At 37.2% G+C, this 18,611-nt stretch overlaps 1 protein-coding gene across 1 annotated transcript; it reads left to right on the top strand.

Moving 5' to 3' along the window:
- Positions 1–1,186: 1,186 nt before the first annotated feature.
- LOC112757825 (protein FAR1-RELATED SEQUENCE 5-like) lies at positions 1,187–4,165 on the top strand. The gene is made up of 2 exons (XM_025806378.3): positions 1,187–1,324; positions 1,688–4,165. Exons 1-2 carry the CDS (start codon positions 1,187–1,189, stop codon positions 4,163–4,165), a joined length of 2,616 nt encoding a protein of 871 aa, XP_025662163.3.
- The last annotated feature ends 14,446 nt before the right edge of the window (positions 4,166–18,611 follow it).

Raw genomic sequence — 18,611 nt, 5'->3', positions numbered from 1 at the left:
CTTTAAAATATAATAATTAATTATTATTAATAATAAATTGACAGATAATATATTGGTATTCTATACTTTTTCATAGTATATATGTGTGTCTTAGCTGTTATTCAATCAGATATTAATATATGTTTATATGATTATTTCACCGATTTTTTAAAAGGTTCATCTAGTATAAAGATGCATATTCATACAGATTTACAGATTTTTGTCTTTATCGAATTTGCTGTGGACACGTGTTGTTTATGTATGGCTGAAAGCAGGTAGCTCTCAGGAAGCTGAGGACGCTGATCGAAGGGATGGGTGAGCCGGCTAGATAGCACGGTTTAGAATGGGGTTGTCATTTTAGAGGGTCCCATTAGCGCTTGCTGGGCCTTCAGGTTTGTTCCCAAAAAGAGTGGGGGTAACCAAAGTAGTTGTTGCTGTAGGTCAGTCTTCTCCTATCAACCCAAAAAACCCTAGCAGCGTCCCCCAAGAAAGCCGACGCCGGTGTCGTGACTCTCACCGTCTCTGGTGTTTGGCTTCTGAGTTTGTTCCAGCTGCTCCCTCCGGGTGAAGGACCCCCCGACGGAAGCCATTATCCAGATCAGGTGCAGGAGCCAGGGAGCGGTGGTGCTGACAAACGCCATAATAGTCAGGTGCGGTTGTCCTGTACTCAGCATTGCTGGCCGTCCTCCTCCGTCCCTCTCAGTCCAAGGTAGGAGCTGCTCCGCCCAGTGAATGATCATCTTGGAGTCCCGCTCCCGCAAGGTGTTCAGGTTAGGTCGAGAACTTATATTCTGAATTTCTAGATTCTGGTATATGCTTTGAGTCTGGATGGAGCATGGGTAGTTGGTTTAAGACCAAGTTAAATTTGATCAATTTTCACATTCGAGGAACTGCTGCATGAACAGATTGGTAGTTTATTTAGACCTTTAGTTGTAGTTAAAAATTAGTTAGTTCAATATATTGTGCGTTTGGGAAATTGTTAATGCAACGGGCACTACTAGCAATCTAGGCAAGATAATGTATACATGGCTGGTGAGAGGTCACTTCGGGTTACCTTCCCATAGGTAATGATCATGTTTTAGTAAGAACTTTGAGGACTAAGATTTTTTGCATGGTGATTTTGTTAAACCGCTATTTGGATGTACCCTTAATGTAAAGTGGTTTATTATTTCAAAATGGAATGTCGTTTTTCTGTTTGTGGCTAAATATGGGGGTTGTTGTGAAACTAAGGACTTGTAGCACACTACAAAGAAATGGTACTTTCAAAGACACTGGAGACATAGATATTGTAATTTCAATGTTTCGCTTCGTAGCGGGAAAACAACAAGTATATCAAGGAAAGAAGGTTGTAACTGATTTCTAATTAGATGTTGATATGTTTTTTATTTTATAGGAGCCGTTGTTGTTGTTTGGATTTTTAATTCAGTAGCATTAAAATTTGGAAAGGGTTTTTAACCATTTGGCTATAATTATGCCGGGAACCTTATTGAACTTATGGTGCTGGGTTGGATTCTGAAAATATTATTTTTAACTTATTTAAGATGCGCTAAAGTTGGGCCAGCTATGTTTACATAGTTATAATGCAGTGGCTTTGGCTTATTTGTGCAGTAAGATATAGTCCCTTTTTGATAGTTGTGCTTGCTGTTTTGACTGTATCGACGGCGTTGTTATGAGCATCATTTGTCTATTTTGTATGTGATCAAGCTAGGAGGTTGCCCAGTTGTTGCCAATAGATTTCGATCGTTCGTTTAACAGTGAGGGTAAAGACTCGGTCGGGAGTGCCTCCAATGATAGTCGCGGACATTATTCTGCAAGTGATGATGAATACGACGACGACGATTACCTGGAGTGCAATGAAGGCCGCGAAAGCGGAGAGAAAATGGTAGGTGGTGCCGATGATGGTAATGGGTGGGGTGATGCGAATGATGCGGCAGAGGTTGGTCTCCGCCGGCCAGTAGTTGCTACGGACTTTTTGGGAAAAGAGTTTGCAACGGAGGATGATGCTTATGCTGCCTACAAGGAATTCGCTAAGTCAAGGGGTTTCGGAGTTCGGAAGGGAGACATAGCTCGTGTGAATGGGGTGTTGATTAGGAGAGACTTTTTTTGCCATCGACAAGGCACAAGACATGCTAAGCACTACGACCGTCCTGAGCGAGTAAGGGAGGAGAGGCTGGAGAGTCGCACGGACTGTAAGGCAAAGTTGAAGATTTACTATGATATGCAGCATAGTGTGTGGAGGGTCAGGACCATCGTGGACGAACACAACCACGAGCTTGCCCCGGCAGTGTTCGCACGTCTCATTCGTAGTCATCGGAAGATGAGTGACGGTGACAAGGCGCAGGTGGATAGTTTGAAGCAGTTTGGGATCGCCACGTCGAAAATAATGGCTTACATGGCGGGGCAATCTGGTGGGTATGGCATGCTCAGATTCACAAAACGGGATCTCTATAATTATGTTCATGGGCAAAGGGTTGCACGAATATGCGACGGCGACGCCGCCGCGACTATCAGCTACTTGGAGGGTAAGGCAAATGCTGACATGAGGACCGTGGCCCGTTACACACGGACCTCGGACAATCGTTTAGGAAGCCTAATTTGGGCCGACGGTGAGATGATCACGGATTATCATCTATTTGGTGACGTGTTGGCCTTTGATTCGACGTACCGATCTAACAAGTACAAGAAACCACTGGTGGTTTTTTCTGGGTCAAATCACCACAAACAGACATCAATATTTGGATTCGTATTGCTGAAGGATGAAGAGGTCCGCACCTATAGGTGGGTCTTGCTGAACCTGCTCGATGTTATGGGGCAAAAAAATCCTTGTGTAGTGGTGACCGACGGGGACAAGGCGATGCGCACTGCAATTGCGGAGGTGATGCCGACGGCGACACATAGACTATGTGGTTGGCACTTGGAGAAGAATTGCGTCCAGAGGGTGAAAGATCCTGAATTTCGCAAGGTGTTTAGGAAAGCAATTTATGCTAACTTTGAAATCAGCGAGTTTGAGGAGTACTGGAAGGCATCTGTCGAGTCACTTGGCCTAGAGGACAACAGTTGGGTTAAGTCCACGTATGAATCTAGTGAAAGTTGGGCAATGGCGTACCTTAGGGGAACATTTTGCGCAGGATACAGGACGACCTCAAGATGTGAAGGGATAAATGCTTTTGTTAAGGGCTTCCTTAAATCAACTGATAGCATTCTGGAGCTTGTGCATAGTTTGGATCGTGTTGTAAAGGACTATCGGAATAATGAAGTAATTGCCCAATTCCACTCCACCTACTATAGTTCGGTGCTGACCACCGGCCTTGATTCGATCGAGCGGTTTGCATCGAAGGTGTATACAAGAGCAGTATTCAGAGAAGTGAAGAAACAAATTAAGGCTGTGGCAACGCTATTGTTTCGGGCCAAGGACAGCATCAGCACAACAACTGTGTACACATTCTCGCGAATGGGAAAACCTAATAGAACACACAAGGTATTGGTTGACCCGAACGAGGGAAAAATAGAGTGTGAGTGTTCGATGTGGAACAGTGAAGGGATTCCCTGCAGTCATATCTTTTGTGCGATGAAGTACGAGGGTTTCGAAGAAATACCACCCGGTCTTGTTTTGAGAAGATGGAGCAAGGATGCAAAGGATTGTAGATTGACCGCTGCGGATAGTAAAGATGGTTCTGAAGGCCGTTTGCTTCGATATGGTGCTCTATGTGGGGCAATGAGTTTAGTTGCACAGCTTGGGTCGGAAGATGCTGCAGAGTTTGTTGTGGCTAGGGATGGAATTGCTAGTCTCACCAAAACGCTTCAGCAGAGATTCGTTGACAAGGTTGGCAGCAAACTTGGTCTATCGCCGGTGTCAGGAATCGAAGACCCCGTCGTATCGAAGACAAAAGGGGCACCGAGGAAGGGAAAGGAGTGTGTACCGATTAGCCAGGGAGAGAGGACGCCGAAGAGACGACGTTGTACCAACTGTGGGGAAGCCAGTCACACCAAGAGGACTTGCACGTGGCATCCGGGAGAGGGGGTTGCAGGCAATGATGATGCAGGCGGTCCAAGTTACATGGAGCATGATTCGCAAGATGCTGCTGCCCCTTGCGCAACACCAGAGGCACGTCATTGTCACACAAACGAGGTAAGTAAGCGGTTTCCATTTAGATTCGAAAATCATAGGGTGATGTTGTTTGGTTAATTCCTTGAATGTGATGGCCGAAATCATAAGATTCATTAAACGTGTAAAAATAATATTTTAATCAATATGGCAATGTCAATTGGAGGAGCACAAATGCTGGAGATAGAAGTTCCTGGCTTTTCAGGTACCATATAATGTTATGTGTTTGTTGCACGAAAGAATTCAATACAGTTTGTATAGTTTTTGCCTATTGTTGCTGCATCCCTTTCTATGAGTGGCTTAGCATACCTCTTGCTGACCTTACCATACCCTTTGGTTACTCATACACTAGCTCTTTTGGCATTACAATGTTTGGGTCGTGGTGATTTCCAGATTCTGTAACATTGCAGTTAGGTATGTAAAGCAAATGTAATTGATCATAAAACCGTCTCTGTATCTATATGCATAAGCCAGATGAATAACTTCAATCAACTAGTGTGCACTTTATAGTGGGTAGTAGCCAAAATAACAGGTTAAATAGGTGATTTATTGATGTTTAGGAAACATGACATGAATCGGTGCGAATATTATATGCAGTGTTATTACAATTACTTGGGCGTACATAAAATGCAGCAAAAACCCTTCAAAATTGATAATTTATGTGAATATGTTATGCTTCATTAGGTGGGAATGCAATCGGAGAGCGGCAACCATGGTGACACTGTCCCGGCGCACGCAGATGGGACGAATCCATGTATCGGTGTTGGAGGTGGGGGCCCTAACTTCTTCCTTGGCGGGCAACACATCGAGCAATTTTATTCCGCTAACAGTTGCTCGGGGCACACTGGTCAGCAGTCTTCACAGGCTCCCTGCCCGAGGTTAAGGAACCCCAGTGCGTGGACCAATGAGGAGTGGTTTGAGCGGTGGATGACACAGGTAAAAGTCGGAGAATCCTGTTTTGATACTGCTTACTATGTGCTTTTATTTAGCCTTTCTTGAGGTATGCAGTGTGTGATGTAGTACTTTTTGTGTCCTTTCACAGAATGTCGTCAGTAGAATGGCTGGCAGCGGAATGTCTGGACGTGTCCCCAAGCAATGAAAATGGAAGACTGCTGCAAGGGAATAAGCTGAACTCTGTTGCTTTCCATGTTTGTTTACAGGGGCAACATCAGTTCTATGCATGTAACTTGTGATCATGTGAAGTCTGTGTCTAGTATTATGTATACGCTTGTGAATTTTCTTTTTCCTACGTGGGTTGGGTCAATGTTTACCCAAACTAAAGACATGTAACAGGTGTGTGTTGCATTTGTAATATGTAAGCAGGTCTCACATGCAAAACATGTGTTAGTAGTTTGAGCTAGAGAATTTTACGTTGTTTATGTTCAATGAGTTCAATACATCCAAGTGATTTACTGGTTATTTTTCGTATGCATAAGGGAATGTTAAAGGTAGGTGAAATATGAATGAAGTGCCAGGCCAAAGAGCAAAGAAATAGTTCCTATGAACTGGAAGGAGAATGTGGAATTCGATTTTTTTGCTAATGAAACAGTGCTTTAAAGTGTCACGCTCCTAGCACAGCTAGTGTTAATTGGAAACTAAATCTTTATGCTTCTTTTTGTAGTGTGGGAGTATCAGGTCCAATGCATTTTATATGTTACGCTGACAAGTTATAAGTAATGCTGGTGATAAGTAATGGTGCCGCTAAGATGTGCTGCCTTTATAAGCCAAAAACCAAATGATTCAGTATTCGTTACCTGTAACTATGCAATTTTGATGAAAATGAGGTTATCAGGCACGGGTAATTTTCATACAAACTCCTGTTTGTCATTCCCATTTAATATAGACAATTCAGTATACAGGACACTAGTATTTACAACTTAAAAAGAAGCTGACTTCCATGCAGTACGATTGCATTCATCCCGCCTCATGCGAACTCCAAATGGGCATCAACTTAAGGATATATACAAAATCGCAAAATGAAGTCATACATGTTTCACACTGTACAAACAAAACAAAAATGGTCGACCATTGATTTCAAATTTGTCGTGAAACATTCACCGCTGGAGCCAAAAAATTTGGGAGACTGTTTGGCGGCTGATGAATAGTATTAACCACTTTCGATTATTCAACTACCATCTTCACAGGGCTAGGTTGACTTTCTCTCCCAATGTTCAAATGCTTTAGCGACTACCTCATGTGCAATTACGTTATTTGACTTCAGCACTAAATCCACAGCTAACCGCATCCGCGTCGCACTATTCACATGCTGTAACAAACGGCGAAACATTCAGACCGAAAACATTACCAACAAGAAACAGTCCACTAAATGCATACATGCAAGGAAGTTTAAAAACTTTTGAATTAAAAATACATCTTAGCATACCTGTACTCCATAATCTTTCCATAAGTGTTCTCGAATCATCTATTGGGCGACCCATAAACCGCAGTCCATCCTGTTTAGTCACACAGTTAATTTTATGATTTTTGGCATTAATGTCTTCAACTTTGGTATAAAAGATAGGAATGAATACAAGATAAATCATTGTTCGTGCAACATATTGAGAGTTCACTTTCCATTTGCATTTGACATTCACTCCCAAAGAATAGCCCTGATTCCTGAGATACCAGGGGAAAGACTTTTTTCACGGTAAACTCTAGTCGGATTACTCCCCATGTTTACATCATGAAATTCCCAAATTCTCTTCCAATCATATACTAAATTCTAAATCGATCATGCTCATGACATAGCACTTCCTTGTGCTCGATAACATACAGCTAGTTAGCGAGAAAGTAGTGGACTGTATCAAATGAAATATGAGGGCAGCTAGTGGTAATCCAACTTTGTTCGATATTTCAAAGCAAGGGAACAGTTTAAAATTTTTTTACTTGTTGAGAGTTTCATAGTTATCATGTTATTTCCGCTGGTGCTAATATTGCATACCTATGGAACATAACATGGAACTTTTCCGACTTGCGAGTAATCACCAAACTAAACCGCACCGAAGCATATTTAGTCACATTTTGTCATACTCTATAGTATTCTGCATGATAGCATGTGCTAACGTACATGATTTGCTACTAAAAATGCATGAGATGTGAAACGTCATGTACTTACGAGCTCCCCTCTTGTTGAGGGACATCCGGCTCTTCAAATTCAAATGCCGAAAACCTAGGACGCAGTGCCCCCTCGCCCGACAGCCACGTCTTTCCTAACGTTAGTCCCTCAAGATATAGTGCCTACAAAGGGTGAGTACATTGCACAATCATATTCATATGCTGGTGACATGAAGTTGTCCAGATGCCATAGTTTCACAAGGGAATAATTGCTTACCACACGCAGCATCCCTGTTTTCCTTGCATCGGCTTCATGCGGGTCCCGAAGTGAGTCGAGATAGATCAACTTCATCTGTGGCACATCAATAATCATTAGGTACCAATGCCGGTCACACCACATCGGCTGGTAAATCTAAAAAAACCCCGCAACTGACAACACCCAGTCATTAATCTTATCCGTAGAATAGAGCAACATTTAAAAAAGCTGAGCTGTGTACGTACCCTGGTGACATGATCCACCTTCGTCCGCATGTAGCTATTGCGTATGGATGTCATGTTCCCGGACGTCATCGAACGACCATCGATTGCAGCTTGCTAACAGTAACTAACAAGCAGACCGTTAGAGGATTCGGTGGAAAACGGGCAGGGTCAAATCCCACAAAAATCTAACGAATAACCACCTGTACAATTCGGTTACTTGACCAAAAACTAAAGACCAGAGCACTGAAATCATGAAAGTTGGCCTTCAGAATGCACAAGTGGAATCACTATTCTTCGTAATTCCTAAGGTAACGTACAAAGGGTATTTATGAAATGCATTTATCGGGAAACGGGATTCACTTGTTAACACACATGATGCATGCAGTTGGATAACATTCTCTTACACTTGCTAGCTTATTTATATGGTAGTTTCAATACTGTGAAGTAGGAAACGTTATTAGTTCACGGGTTTGCCAAATCTCTAGGCATTGTGTTATTGACCACAAGTAATAACACAGGTGGACCTTGCTGTAACTAACAGACCCACTGTTGAACATCATACATATTCATTTTTGGTACCTGGTGTAGTAGCCGGTCTTACCATGATACTTGTGGGTAGGAACCAACGTTGACGCTCGGAGGTATTTGTCAGCATCCGAACCACAACATTAAGGACCTGCATTATTCCGTAGACAGGATACCTAGTTAGCAGGATTAATAGATCAAACAAATTCAAGTTGGCATTCGATGGAATGATTTCTACAGTTAATAATATCTACTCACATCATCCACAATCTCACATTTTGGAACCAGCGTCAGAAGCGCTCCCCTACTACACATACAGTCACCGACGTCGATCAGTGTTTCACCACCGTCATGTATTTCAAAACAAATACAAGAGGATAACATAAAATCCAAGTTTTATTCATACGATAAAGTACAAATCTCAATTATTTGTAAGAAAATTAGCATACTACTCTATCCTCTTTAAAGTAATATGTAAGTCATTTTTTTTATGTGTCACATTTTAATTTGATATTTATTTTAATACATTTGTTATATATTTATTAAAATATTAATTTAAAAATGTTCTTATATTAATTAAATTCTAAACTAAAATATTAATGTAACAAATTAAAAACAGAAACATAAATTAGTATCACCATGAAAATTTTCAATTTAAAAAGTTTATCGTGTCAGGTAGATCTTTAAATTTAAAAATTTATTCTATACAATTTGGTTTCGAATTATATGAAAAAAAAGAAAAAATTGAAACACTTTATATCTTGTTTTTTAAAAATTAATGTAGCTAGTTTGCAATTATTTTTTATGAAGGTTTGGATATTTATTTAATTTTTGTTAGAAATCAGAGATTTTGCGTGAAAAATAAAAGAGTAATATATAATATTATTTTTTAAATATTTTTTTGAATTTTCAACAAATTTTAATGACTCGAAATCAATTTCTTATTTTTTATTTTATTAAATAAATTAGTCATCTAACAAATTTTACTAAAAATTTAAAATAAATAAACACCCATTAGAATATGATACATAAAAGAAGATAACTTACATGTTATTTTAAAGAGAATAAAATAGCATTTACCTTTTAATTTTATACTAGTGTTTTAATTTATATCTTATGATTATTCTTTCTTCTTTTTTTAAGATTATTATTATTTCACTTAAATACTATAGGATTAACTTTGAGTCTTTGACTCTCTTTCTAAATTTCTAACTTATTTCTATATTTATTTTTTAACATAATTATTGACTCAAAGCAAATTTAGTTATACACTTTATAATCAAGAGAAGCAAATTAAATTACACTATATATTTTAGCGAACCGTAATCCCTAGCTACCCTAAAAAATATATATAATATATAAATCAATGATTAAAAATTACTAAAACATCGATATATCGATATACTTAAAAACTTTTCTATACTATATAGAGAGAAGAAGATCAACACATTGAATTTGCCGACACTTGGCAAATTAAAGTGTGGTGGAAACAGAGTAAGGGAGAATTGAATAAGCATTTGGTATGTGTTCTTCTATGACAATTGACCTGGCTGTTAGGCTTCATCTGTTGTTTTTTAACTTTAATTTCTGGTCTTCATTCTAGGCCCTATTTGATTCGGTTAAGCTTTATTATTTTATTAGGGTCTAAAGGGTACTAAATCATTACACCATGCACGATTTGCATTATACCACCTTCTTCTTTCTCCATTTCTGAGAGTTTGGTGGAAGGAAACCAGAAACGACAAAGAATAAAAAGTGGTAGCTAGGATTGTATATATCATATATCTATTAAATAACATTGTTCTCCTTGCAAGGCATATAAACGACAGGTTAATAAGAAATTTTTTATAGATATAGTTGATTTCATATAAAATTAAAAGTATGTTAGATTATGAAATAGTTTTAGAATAGTATTGATAATGTCGATTAGATTCTGTTATGATAGATAGATTAAAATATAGGGTATGTATGACTTTGGGATTTGTATGTAATGTGCTATCCTTTTCAAATTTGGTAGATATTATTTTAAAAATTTATGAGAAGCTTGTGCCTTAATAGAAACAGAAATCATATATTGAACCCTACAATTAGACACTGTCCCAAAAATATTTGATTGAAAATGAAAACTTTTTATTAAACAAGTGTATTATATGTTTTAAATTTGAGGTTCTAAATTTAATTAATTATATATAGCAAATGTTTTAATTATGAAATATTTTTATTATGATGTAGTTTCTCGTTGTATTACAAGTATTAGGAGACAGTAAAATATGTTTTTAATTTGCATTTTAAGATCGCATCATTTCATATCTAGAGGCGTAAGGCTCAATAATTATTTGTTTAAACTCAGCGAGTTTTTTATTAATAGTTTATATTTAATTTGGTTTCTGAATATTTTATATTAGTTTTCGAGACAATTTTTAGTTAAAAAATATTAATGGAGTGTTGAAATGGACAATTAGATACTACATTGAAACATGTAAAATGATGTAATTTTGATTTTTGCATTTAAATAGCTTAAAAATGATGTCACATTACTTGTTTTGTTAGGTAAATTTTCAATAAATACCACTTACGATGTTTTTTAGTTATTTGAGTATCAAAATCAAAACGACATTATTTTACAGAATCTAGTGTGACATATGCATGTCATGATAGCGTTCTATTAACGTGTATACATTGAAAATTATTTTAAAAACTAATATAAGTTATGTTTGTAAAATTTAGAGACTAAATAAAAACAACTAAAACTTTAAAAATTAAATTAAAATTTATATAAAAATTTAAAGACCAAATTAAATATTATTTCGTGGTTCAAAAATTGCACCATCACATTATAAGACATGGCGCACTAGCTTATTCTTTCGATTGATGGCGTAAGGTGGTCGGCGGGTGGCGGGTGCTTATTACAAAATCTTTGAGTAGTTTACATAAGATGTAAAACCACATGGATTTGATTTGAATGGTTATTTGGTGAGCTTTCTTTTAGAAGGTGCATTTTTTTTTGTCTTATATTAACATTTTATTTTTGAAATGTATGACAATACACAATTTCATGACATTACTTAGTTCTTATCATATTGTCGGCACTTACGTGTGTATTTAGTTTAAGGTTTTATCAAACAAACGTACATGCTTTTATATTTGACTATTTTTTTTCTCTTTTTCGTGAAAGTTAAAATCTGCTCCAAACGTAAGTTATCTAAAAGTATCATTGGACTTACTTTTGCATTCAATTTATTTATCTCTTCTAGCGTGGATGAGGTAAATGTTTGGTTTTGTCTTCTCTCTATTTAGTAGAAAGAAGAGATTCTAAGATCTGACAATAAAATGTGAAGATTGAATTGGGTCCCCTCCCTCATTAACATTAATTAATCTTTTACTTTCACCCGTCACGGTTACTTTATTAGGCCTAATTATTTGGTTCATAATATGTCAAAAGAAAAAGAAAAGAAATAAATTAAAAGAGGGCAGAAAGTTTCGTGAAACATTGAAACGAGACAAGCCTGAAGGGAAAGAACAAAGAACAAAGAAGCTCGTGTAAAACGTGTGGGACCCATTCAATGACATTTGAAAAGAAAAAGAGGAAGGACGGAATGCGTGGTTGTGTACCCATCCATTTGGATCTCTAATTTTTTTTCTTAAGAGAATAAATGAATTTTTTATTTAAATAAATATTTTATTTATTAAAATAAATAATTATAAAAATTATTACAAAAATACGTCTCATAATCTTATTTCATAATCTTATTTCGTTTATAATTAAATTTAAAAAATACACATATCTCGTTTACACTGTAAACGAAATAATTATAAATGTATTTCATTTACATTGTGATAGGAGTCATGGCATAGTTAGAATTCTGATTTAGAATGAGTATTGTGCCTTGTGTGCTTGCTGTCAAATCTGTTAGGATGACATGTGCTTGCTGTTAATACTGCTAGGCAGTTAGCAGTTAGTTCTATTAAGTCCTTACCTTTCTAGTGAGTCAGTTAGTTGCTAGAAGATGCTGGAAGCTTCCTTGCTCAATTCACTACTCAGTTTGATTGCTTATAAATAATCATCCTCATCACCTTACAATGTAACTTCCTGCAACACAACTCTCATTCATTCAATGGAACCACTTCTCTTCCTTACTTTCTCTGTTTTCTCTGTTCTCTCTCTCTCTTTCAATCTCTTCTCTGATTCTTCTTGAAGATCACACTCTATGATCTGGTACCTTTCATGGTATCAGAGCATATGGTGCCATAGCTTCCGCAAGATCCAAATCACAAGAACAAGAAAATCAAAGGCACACGAACAATGGCTCAGGGATTCACAGCAACGGCAATTTCAATGAAGTTGGATGAAGACAATTTCTTGCAGTGGAAAGATCAAGCATTCTCAACAATTGAAGGAAATGTATGCTGAGTCACATCACAGGAAAGGGAATTCCTCAACAGTATCTAGGTACAAATGATGAAGATGTAGTATTGAATCCACAATATCAACAGTGGAAAAGGCAGGATGCGTTACTCAAATCCTGGCTCTTAGCCTCAATGAGCAAGTCATTTACTACAAGAATGGTTAGTTGCATCTATACGCATCAGGTGTGGAAGAGATTGGAGGATCATTTTGCTTCTCAAATCAAGGCAAAAGTAATGCAACCGAAGCACAAACTCAGCACACTTCAGATCGGAGCATCAGTAACAGATTATGTGCTTTTGATTAAAGGTACAATTGATGCACTAGTTTCTGTTTGAGAGTCAATCAATGAGAGTGATCATGTAAATGCAATCTTGCATGGCCTAACTGAGAAGTATTCTTCAGTATATACCTCTATACTACCAAGAGCTCAAAGCATAACAGTGGCCGAGCTAGAGGCATTATTGCTTGCACATGAGAGTATGCTTTCTAGATTTAGAAAGCCAGAGGCGTTTGTCCAGGCCAATATTGCTCAATTTGAAAGAAGAGGCAGCTTTCGAGGAAGAGGCGGAAGGATGTCTAGAGGAGGCAGAGGTGCCTTCAATGGAGGAAGATCTTCTCAAGAATCTTGGACACAGGAACAGTCAAACAATGGACAGTTTCAAGCTGGTAGAGGTCAGTTCAATAGAGGAGGAAGAATGCAAAACACAAGAGACAGACCTCAGTGCCAACTTTGCAACAAGTTAGGCCATACAGCAAGGACTTGCTGGTATAGGTATAGTGAAGAATTTTATGAAGGAGACTATGGACATGAAGGATACAGTAGAGATGGAAACAACTCAGGTTACAGCAACCAGGTCTCTCAGCAGATCTCTCAGCCTCATGCCAATTTTTCCAATGTCTTGGCAACACCTGCCACAGTTCAGGATCCAAGCTGGTATCCTGATTCAGGAGCCAGTCATCACATGACACATAATGAGCAGAATCTGCTAGAGAATGAGGAGTGTTGTGGAAATGAACAAGTAATAGTTGGTAATGGAACAGGTTTTCAAATCTCTTTTGTTGGTAATTCATGCATTAAATCTGATTTGAGCTCTAGAATACTATACCTCAAGAAACTGTTGTGTGTGCCTGAGATTACAAAGAACTTATTAAGTGTATATCAATTCTGCTGTGACAACCATGTCTTTTTTGAATTCTATGATGATAGGTGTTGCATAAAAACAAAAGATACTCAGCAGTTAGTACTTCAAGGCATTGTTCACCAAGGCCTTTACGAATTTCCAGTCCTTCAAAGCTCACCAGAAGTTTTCACTGCATCAATAAGAAACAAAGATGATCTGCTGACTTGGCATGCTAGATTAGGACATCCCAACCATAGTGTTGTGTCAAAAGTACTAAAAATTTGTCAAATTTCCCTTCCTGTAACCAAATTAGATTATTCAGCCTGTTGTATTGGCAAATCTCATCATTTACCTTTCACTTTATCACAAACTGTATACAAACACCCTCTAGAACTTGTACATTCTGATATTTGGGGACCAGCTCCTATTGTAGATAATAATGGACATTGGTATTTTGTCAACTTCATTGATGCCTTCTCTAAATTCACATGGCTTTACCTAATCAAATCTAGAGCTCAACTAAAATCAGTATTTAATCATTTCCAACAAACTGCTGAGTTACAATTAAACAAGAAATTGAAGATGTTACAATGTGACAATGCTGCTGAGTATGTGAGTTTATCTAAGTTGTTACAGGCCACAGGAGTTATTTGCAGGTTCTCATGCCCCATGTACATCAGCAGAATGGAGCTGCTGAGAGGAAACATCGCCATGTGGTTGAAATGAGACTTACCTTACTTGCAGGTGCATCCATGCCTACAAAATTTTGGAGTGAGGCCTTCACTACTACTACAAAGGTGATAAATATGCTGCCAACACCAGTCCTGGATGGCCTATCTCCTATGGAAAAATTGTTCGGCAAGAAACCTTCCTATGAGCAGCTTAGAGTTTTTGGTTGCTTGTGTTTCTCTCATCATAGAGCTTACAACAAGCATAAGCTGGACTTCAGGTCTTCTCCCTGCACCTTCATTGGATATGGAACCTCTCATAAAGGGTATAAATGCCTCACTCAAGATGGAAGAGTCATTATCACCCCTCATGTGGTGTTCTTTGAGGACCAGTTCCCCTTTAAGCAAGCAACAGATCACACTCATAGCAATAATGCATCACCTACTGCCCCACTCATCCCAACCATTCCAAGACTGACCTCCTTAAGACCTGAATCAGCACCAAGGGAAGCTGCTTTAAATCAGCACCTTGCTAGTCATACCTTCTCTCAAAGTAACTCCACAGTGCCTCAGCAGCCAATAGACACCCCTTCCACTAATTCTCTAGTCAGGACTGAATTGCCAACAGTGAGCTCCGCAAATCCAACTTCAATTCCTATCAATGATATTGAGATTCTATTACCAATGCCTATGGATCCAGATCCTGTCCACCCCCTACAGCAGTCAATTCTCACCCAATGATAACCAGGGGTAAGGCTGGCATAGTTAAACCAAAGGTCTTCCTTGCAAATGTTGAGCCAAGAACTGTAACACAAGCCCTCAAGTCTTCAGAATGGAAGGCAGCCATGGATGTAGAATATACTGCCTTGATCAAGAATAGAACATGGAAATTAATGAGGCTTCCACCAAATAAAGAAGCAATTGGCAGCAGGTGGGTTTTTAGACTAAAGTACAATGCAGATGGCTCCTTACAAAAGCATAAAGCAAGGCTGGTTGCTCAAGAGTATGCTCAAAAGCCTGGTTCTGATTTCACTGAAACTTATAGCCCTGTAGTGAAACCGGTTTCTATCAGACTTATACTCTCTATTGCTATATCAAAGTCCTGGACAATTAAACAGCTAGATGTCAACAATGCTTTTCTTTATGGTGATTTAACAGAAGAAGTATACATGAAACAGCCTCCTGGCTATGAGCAAGGAGATCCCTCACTGGTGTGTAAGCTCACCAAAGCTCTCTATAGATTGAAGCAAGCCCTAAGAGAGTGGTATCATAAGCTGGCCAATGGTTTAAAGGAGATTGGCTTTGAAGCTACAAAGTTTGATATCTCAGTCTTCACTCAGAATCACAGTGGACTAAAGACCTATGTGCTTGTGTATGTTGATGACATCATAGTAACCGGGGAGTCAACAGAGCTTGTGAAAGAGGTTATAGCAAAGCTGAATGTTAAGTTTGCTTTGAAGGACATGGGAGATCTTCACTATTTTCTTGGAATCCAGGTAAACAAAACTTGTGATGAAGGGCTGATACTTACTCAACAAAAGTACATTCATGAACTTCTAAAGAAAGCTGGCATGGTGGGCTGTGCACCCTGCCATACTCCCTTGCCCTCCACAGTAAAGATCACAGCCCTTGGAGGTTCCAGCTTCTATGACCCACAGCTGTACAGGTCAATCATTGGTAGCTTGCAATACTTAACAATAACCAGGCCTGAAATATGCTATAGTGTCAATAAACTGTCACAGTTTGTCCAAGCTCCTCTAGAGTCTCATTGGAAGCTAGTCAAACGAGTACTAAGGTACCTCAGTGGCACATCCAGCTATGGCTTACATCTAAAATGGGAAACTTCCTTAGGAATAACTACTTATAGTGATTCGGACTGGGCTGGAGACCCAGATGATAGAAAATCCACCAGTGGCTATTGTATTTTTCTTGGGACAAACCTCATCTCCTGGGCATCAAAGAAGCAGACAGTGGTAGTTAGATCCAGCACTGAAGCTGAGTACAGGAGCATGGCAGAGGCAGTGGCAGAGCTGACTTGGATAAAGACTATGATGAAGGAGCTGTTGCATCCTCTACCAAAAGCACCAATGCTATACTATGACAATTTGAGTGCTGTCCTACTTGCTGCTAATCCCATTCTGCACTCTAAGTCCAAGCATTTTGAAATATATTTACATTTTGTCCGTAACTTTGTTAACAGCAAGGCAATTCAGGTCAGTCACATTCCAGGATCAATTCAAGTAGCGGATATCCTCACAAAGGCAATACCTTCTGAGAGCTTTCTTCACTTTCGGGGCAAGTTAAGTGTTCACAATCAGCAGCAAATCACTAGTCCACAACTGGTTCAGATGACAACAACTGAAGGCAGTCGTGATGCTTGAAGTTATGGTGTCTAGCAGCCAACAAAGTATTTCACAATCAACAAAGATGGACAACTAGAGATGATGATAGGAGTCATGGCATAGTTAGAATTCTGCACGTTGAGAATGAGTATTGTGCCTTGTGTGCTTGCTGTCAATTCTATTAGGATGACATGTGTTTGCTGTTAATACTGTTAGGCAGTTAGCAATTAGTTCTGTTAAGTCCTTACCTTTCTAGTGAGTCAGTTAGTTGCTAGAAGATGTTGGAAGCTTCCTTGCTCAATTCACTACTCAGTTTGGTTGCTTATAAATAATCCTCCTCATCACCTTACAATGCAGCTTTCTGCAACACAACTCTCATTCATTCAATGGAACCACTTATCTTCCTTACCTTCTCTATTCTCTCTGTTCTCTCTCTCTTCCAATCTCTTCTCTTATTCTTCTTCAAGATCACACTCTATGATCTGATACCTTTCACATTGTAAACGAAATAAGACTGATAGATATATTTTTATAATAATTTTTATAATGATTTATTTCAATAAATAAAATATTTATTTAATTTATTTAAATAAAAAATTCTAAAATAAAATTAAATTTTTTTACTATATATTTGATAAATAAAATTAAAAAAACATAAAAAATATTAAAAAATTAAAAATTATATTTTATTCTCTCAATTAAAAATAAAAATTAAAAGAATTCATTCTCAATCCACACATACCCCATGCATATATAGCTGCCTCATGCCCTCATGTTCCGCGAAACCTTACCAATTATATTATTATTATTATCGCTCGCTAAATATTTTAGGTGGCTAATAATAATAAGCTAATTATCTATGACTGATGCTCAGTCTTTGTTATTTTTCTGGTTTAATAAAAACACAAAAATCATGAAAAAGGACAAAATAAAAGAGAAGAACGTCAGAAATGAGTTTATATTTATAAGTCATTACTTCATCCTAATAATAATAACCTTCCCTTGTCCATTCCTTTCGCTCGATATTCACTAGGTTTCAAATACTGTATGTAACATTATACGACTTTAATATATATATTATAGATAATTCTTAAGTTTCGGTATAATTTATTTTTAATATTTTATTCTAATTTGAGGTATTTTTGTTAAAAAGAAGTAGTTCAATACAATGCAAGTAGATAGAACATTGTATATACATGTTAACAAAATCAATAAATACTCACTTCTTTGAATTCACTCATTGGCAAAGATATGTTCATTATTTCTCTTGTCCAGCTTTGTATTCGCTTGATGAATTGAGCAATAAACAATCCCAAATGTTGGTGTGCTTACATGTTTAACATCATAAAATAACTTTATTAATATTATTTTTTAAACCATGCTAGGTGTATTATATTCAGTTACTAAATTATTACTAACATAAAAGATATATTAAAATATAAAATATATATTAAAAATAAATTAAACAACAGATAGATATATATATATACATAACTAATTTGGTAGTTAATTTTTGGTGTGTATATAGTATTTTTGTTATTTTTTTGAATTTGGATAGGGCTAGAAGTGAGTCGAGTTGAGTCGAGTTAGACCAAATTCAAGTTCGGCTCACGAAAATTAAGCTTAGCTCACGGTTCGATTAATTAACAATCGAGCCTATTTCGTAAGCTCAAACTCGACTCAACGAAAGCTCACGAGTCGGCTCAAATAATAGAAACATAATCTATAATTTTATATCAATAAATTATAATTTATATATATTAAAAAATATTTAAAAAAATAAATTTAATATATTGTCTATCTATATCAATTATAAATTTTTTATTTATATTCTAAATCAAAAGTATATATAAAAAATGACTATAAATTTTTAAACAATTAAGAACATATATATATATATATATATATATATATATATATATATATATA

The sequence above is a fragment of the Arachis hypogaea genome, chromosome 6, assembly GCF_003086295.3.
Source record: "Arachis hypogaea cultivar Tifrunner chromosome 6, arahy.Tifrunner.gnm2.J5K5, whole genome shotgun sequence".
NCBI lineage: Eukaryota > Viridiplantae > Streptophyta > Magnoliopsida > Fabales > Fabaceae > Arachis > Arachis hypogaea.
This window is presented reverse-complemented; position numbering and strand designations above follow the sequence as displayed.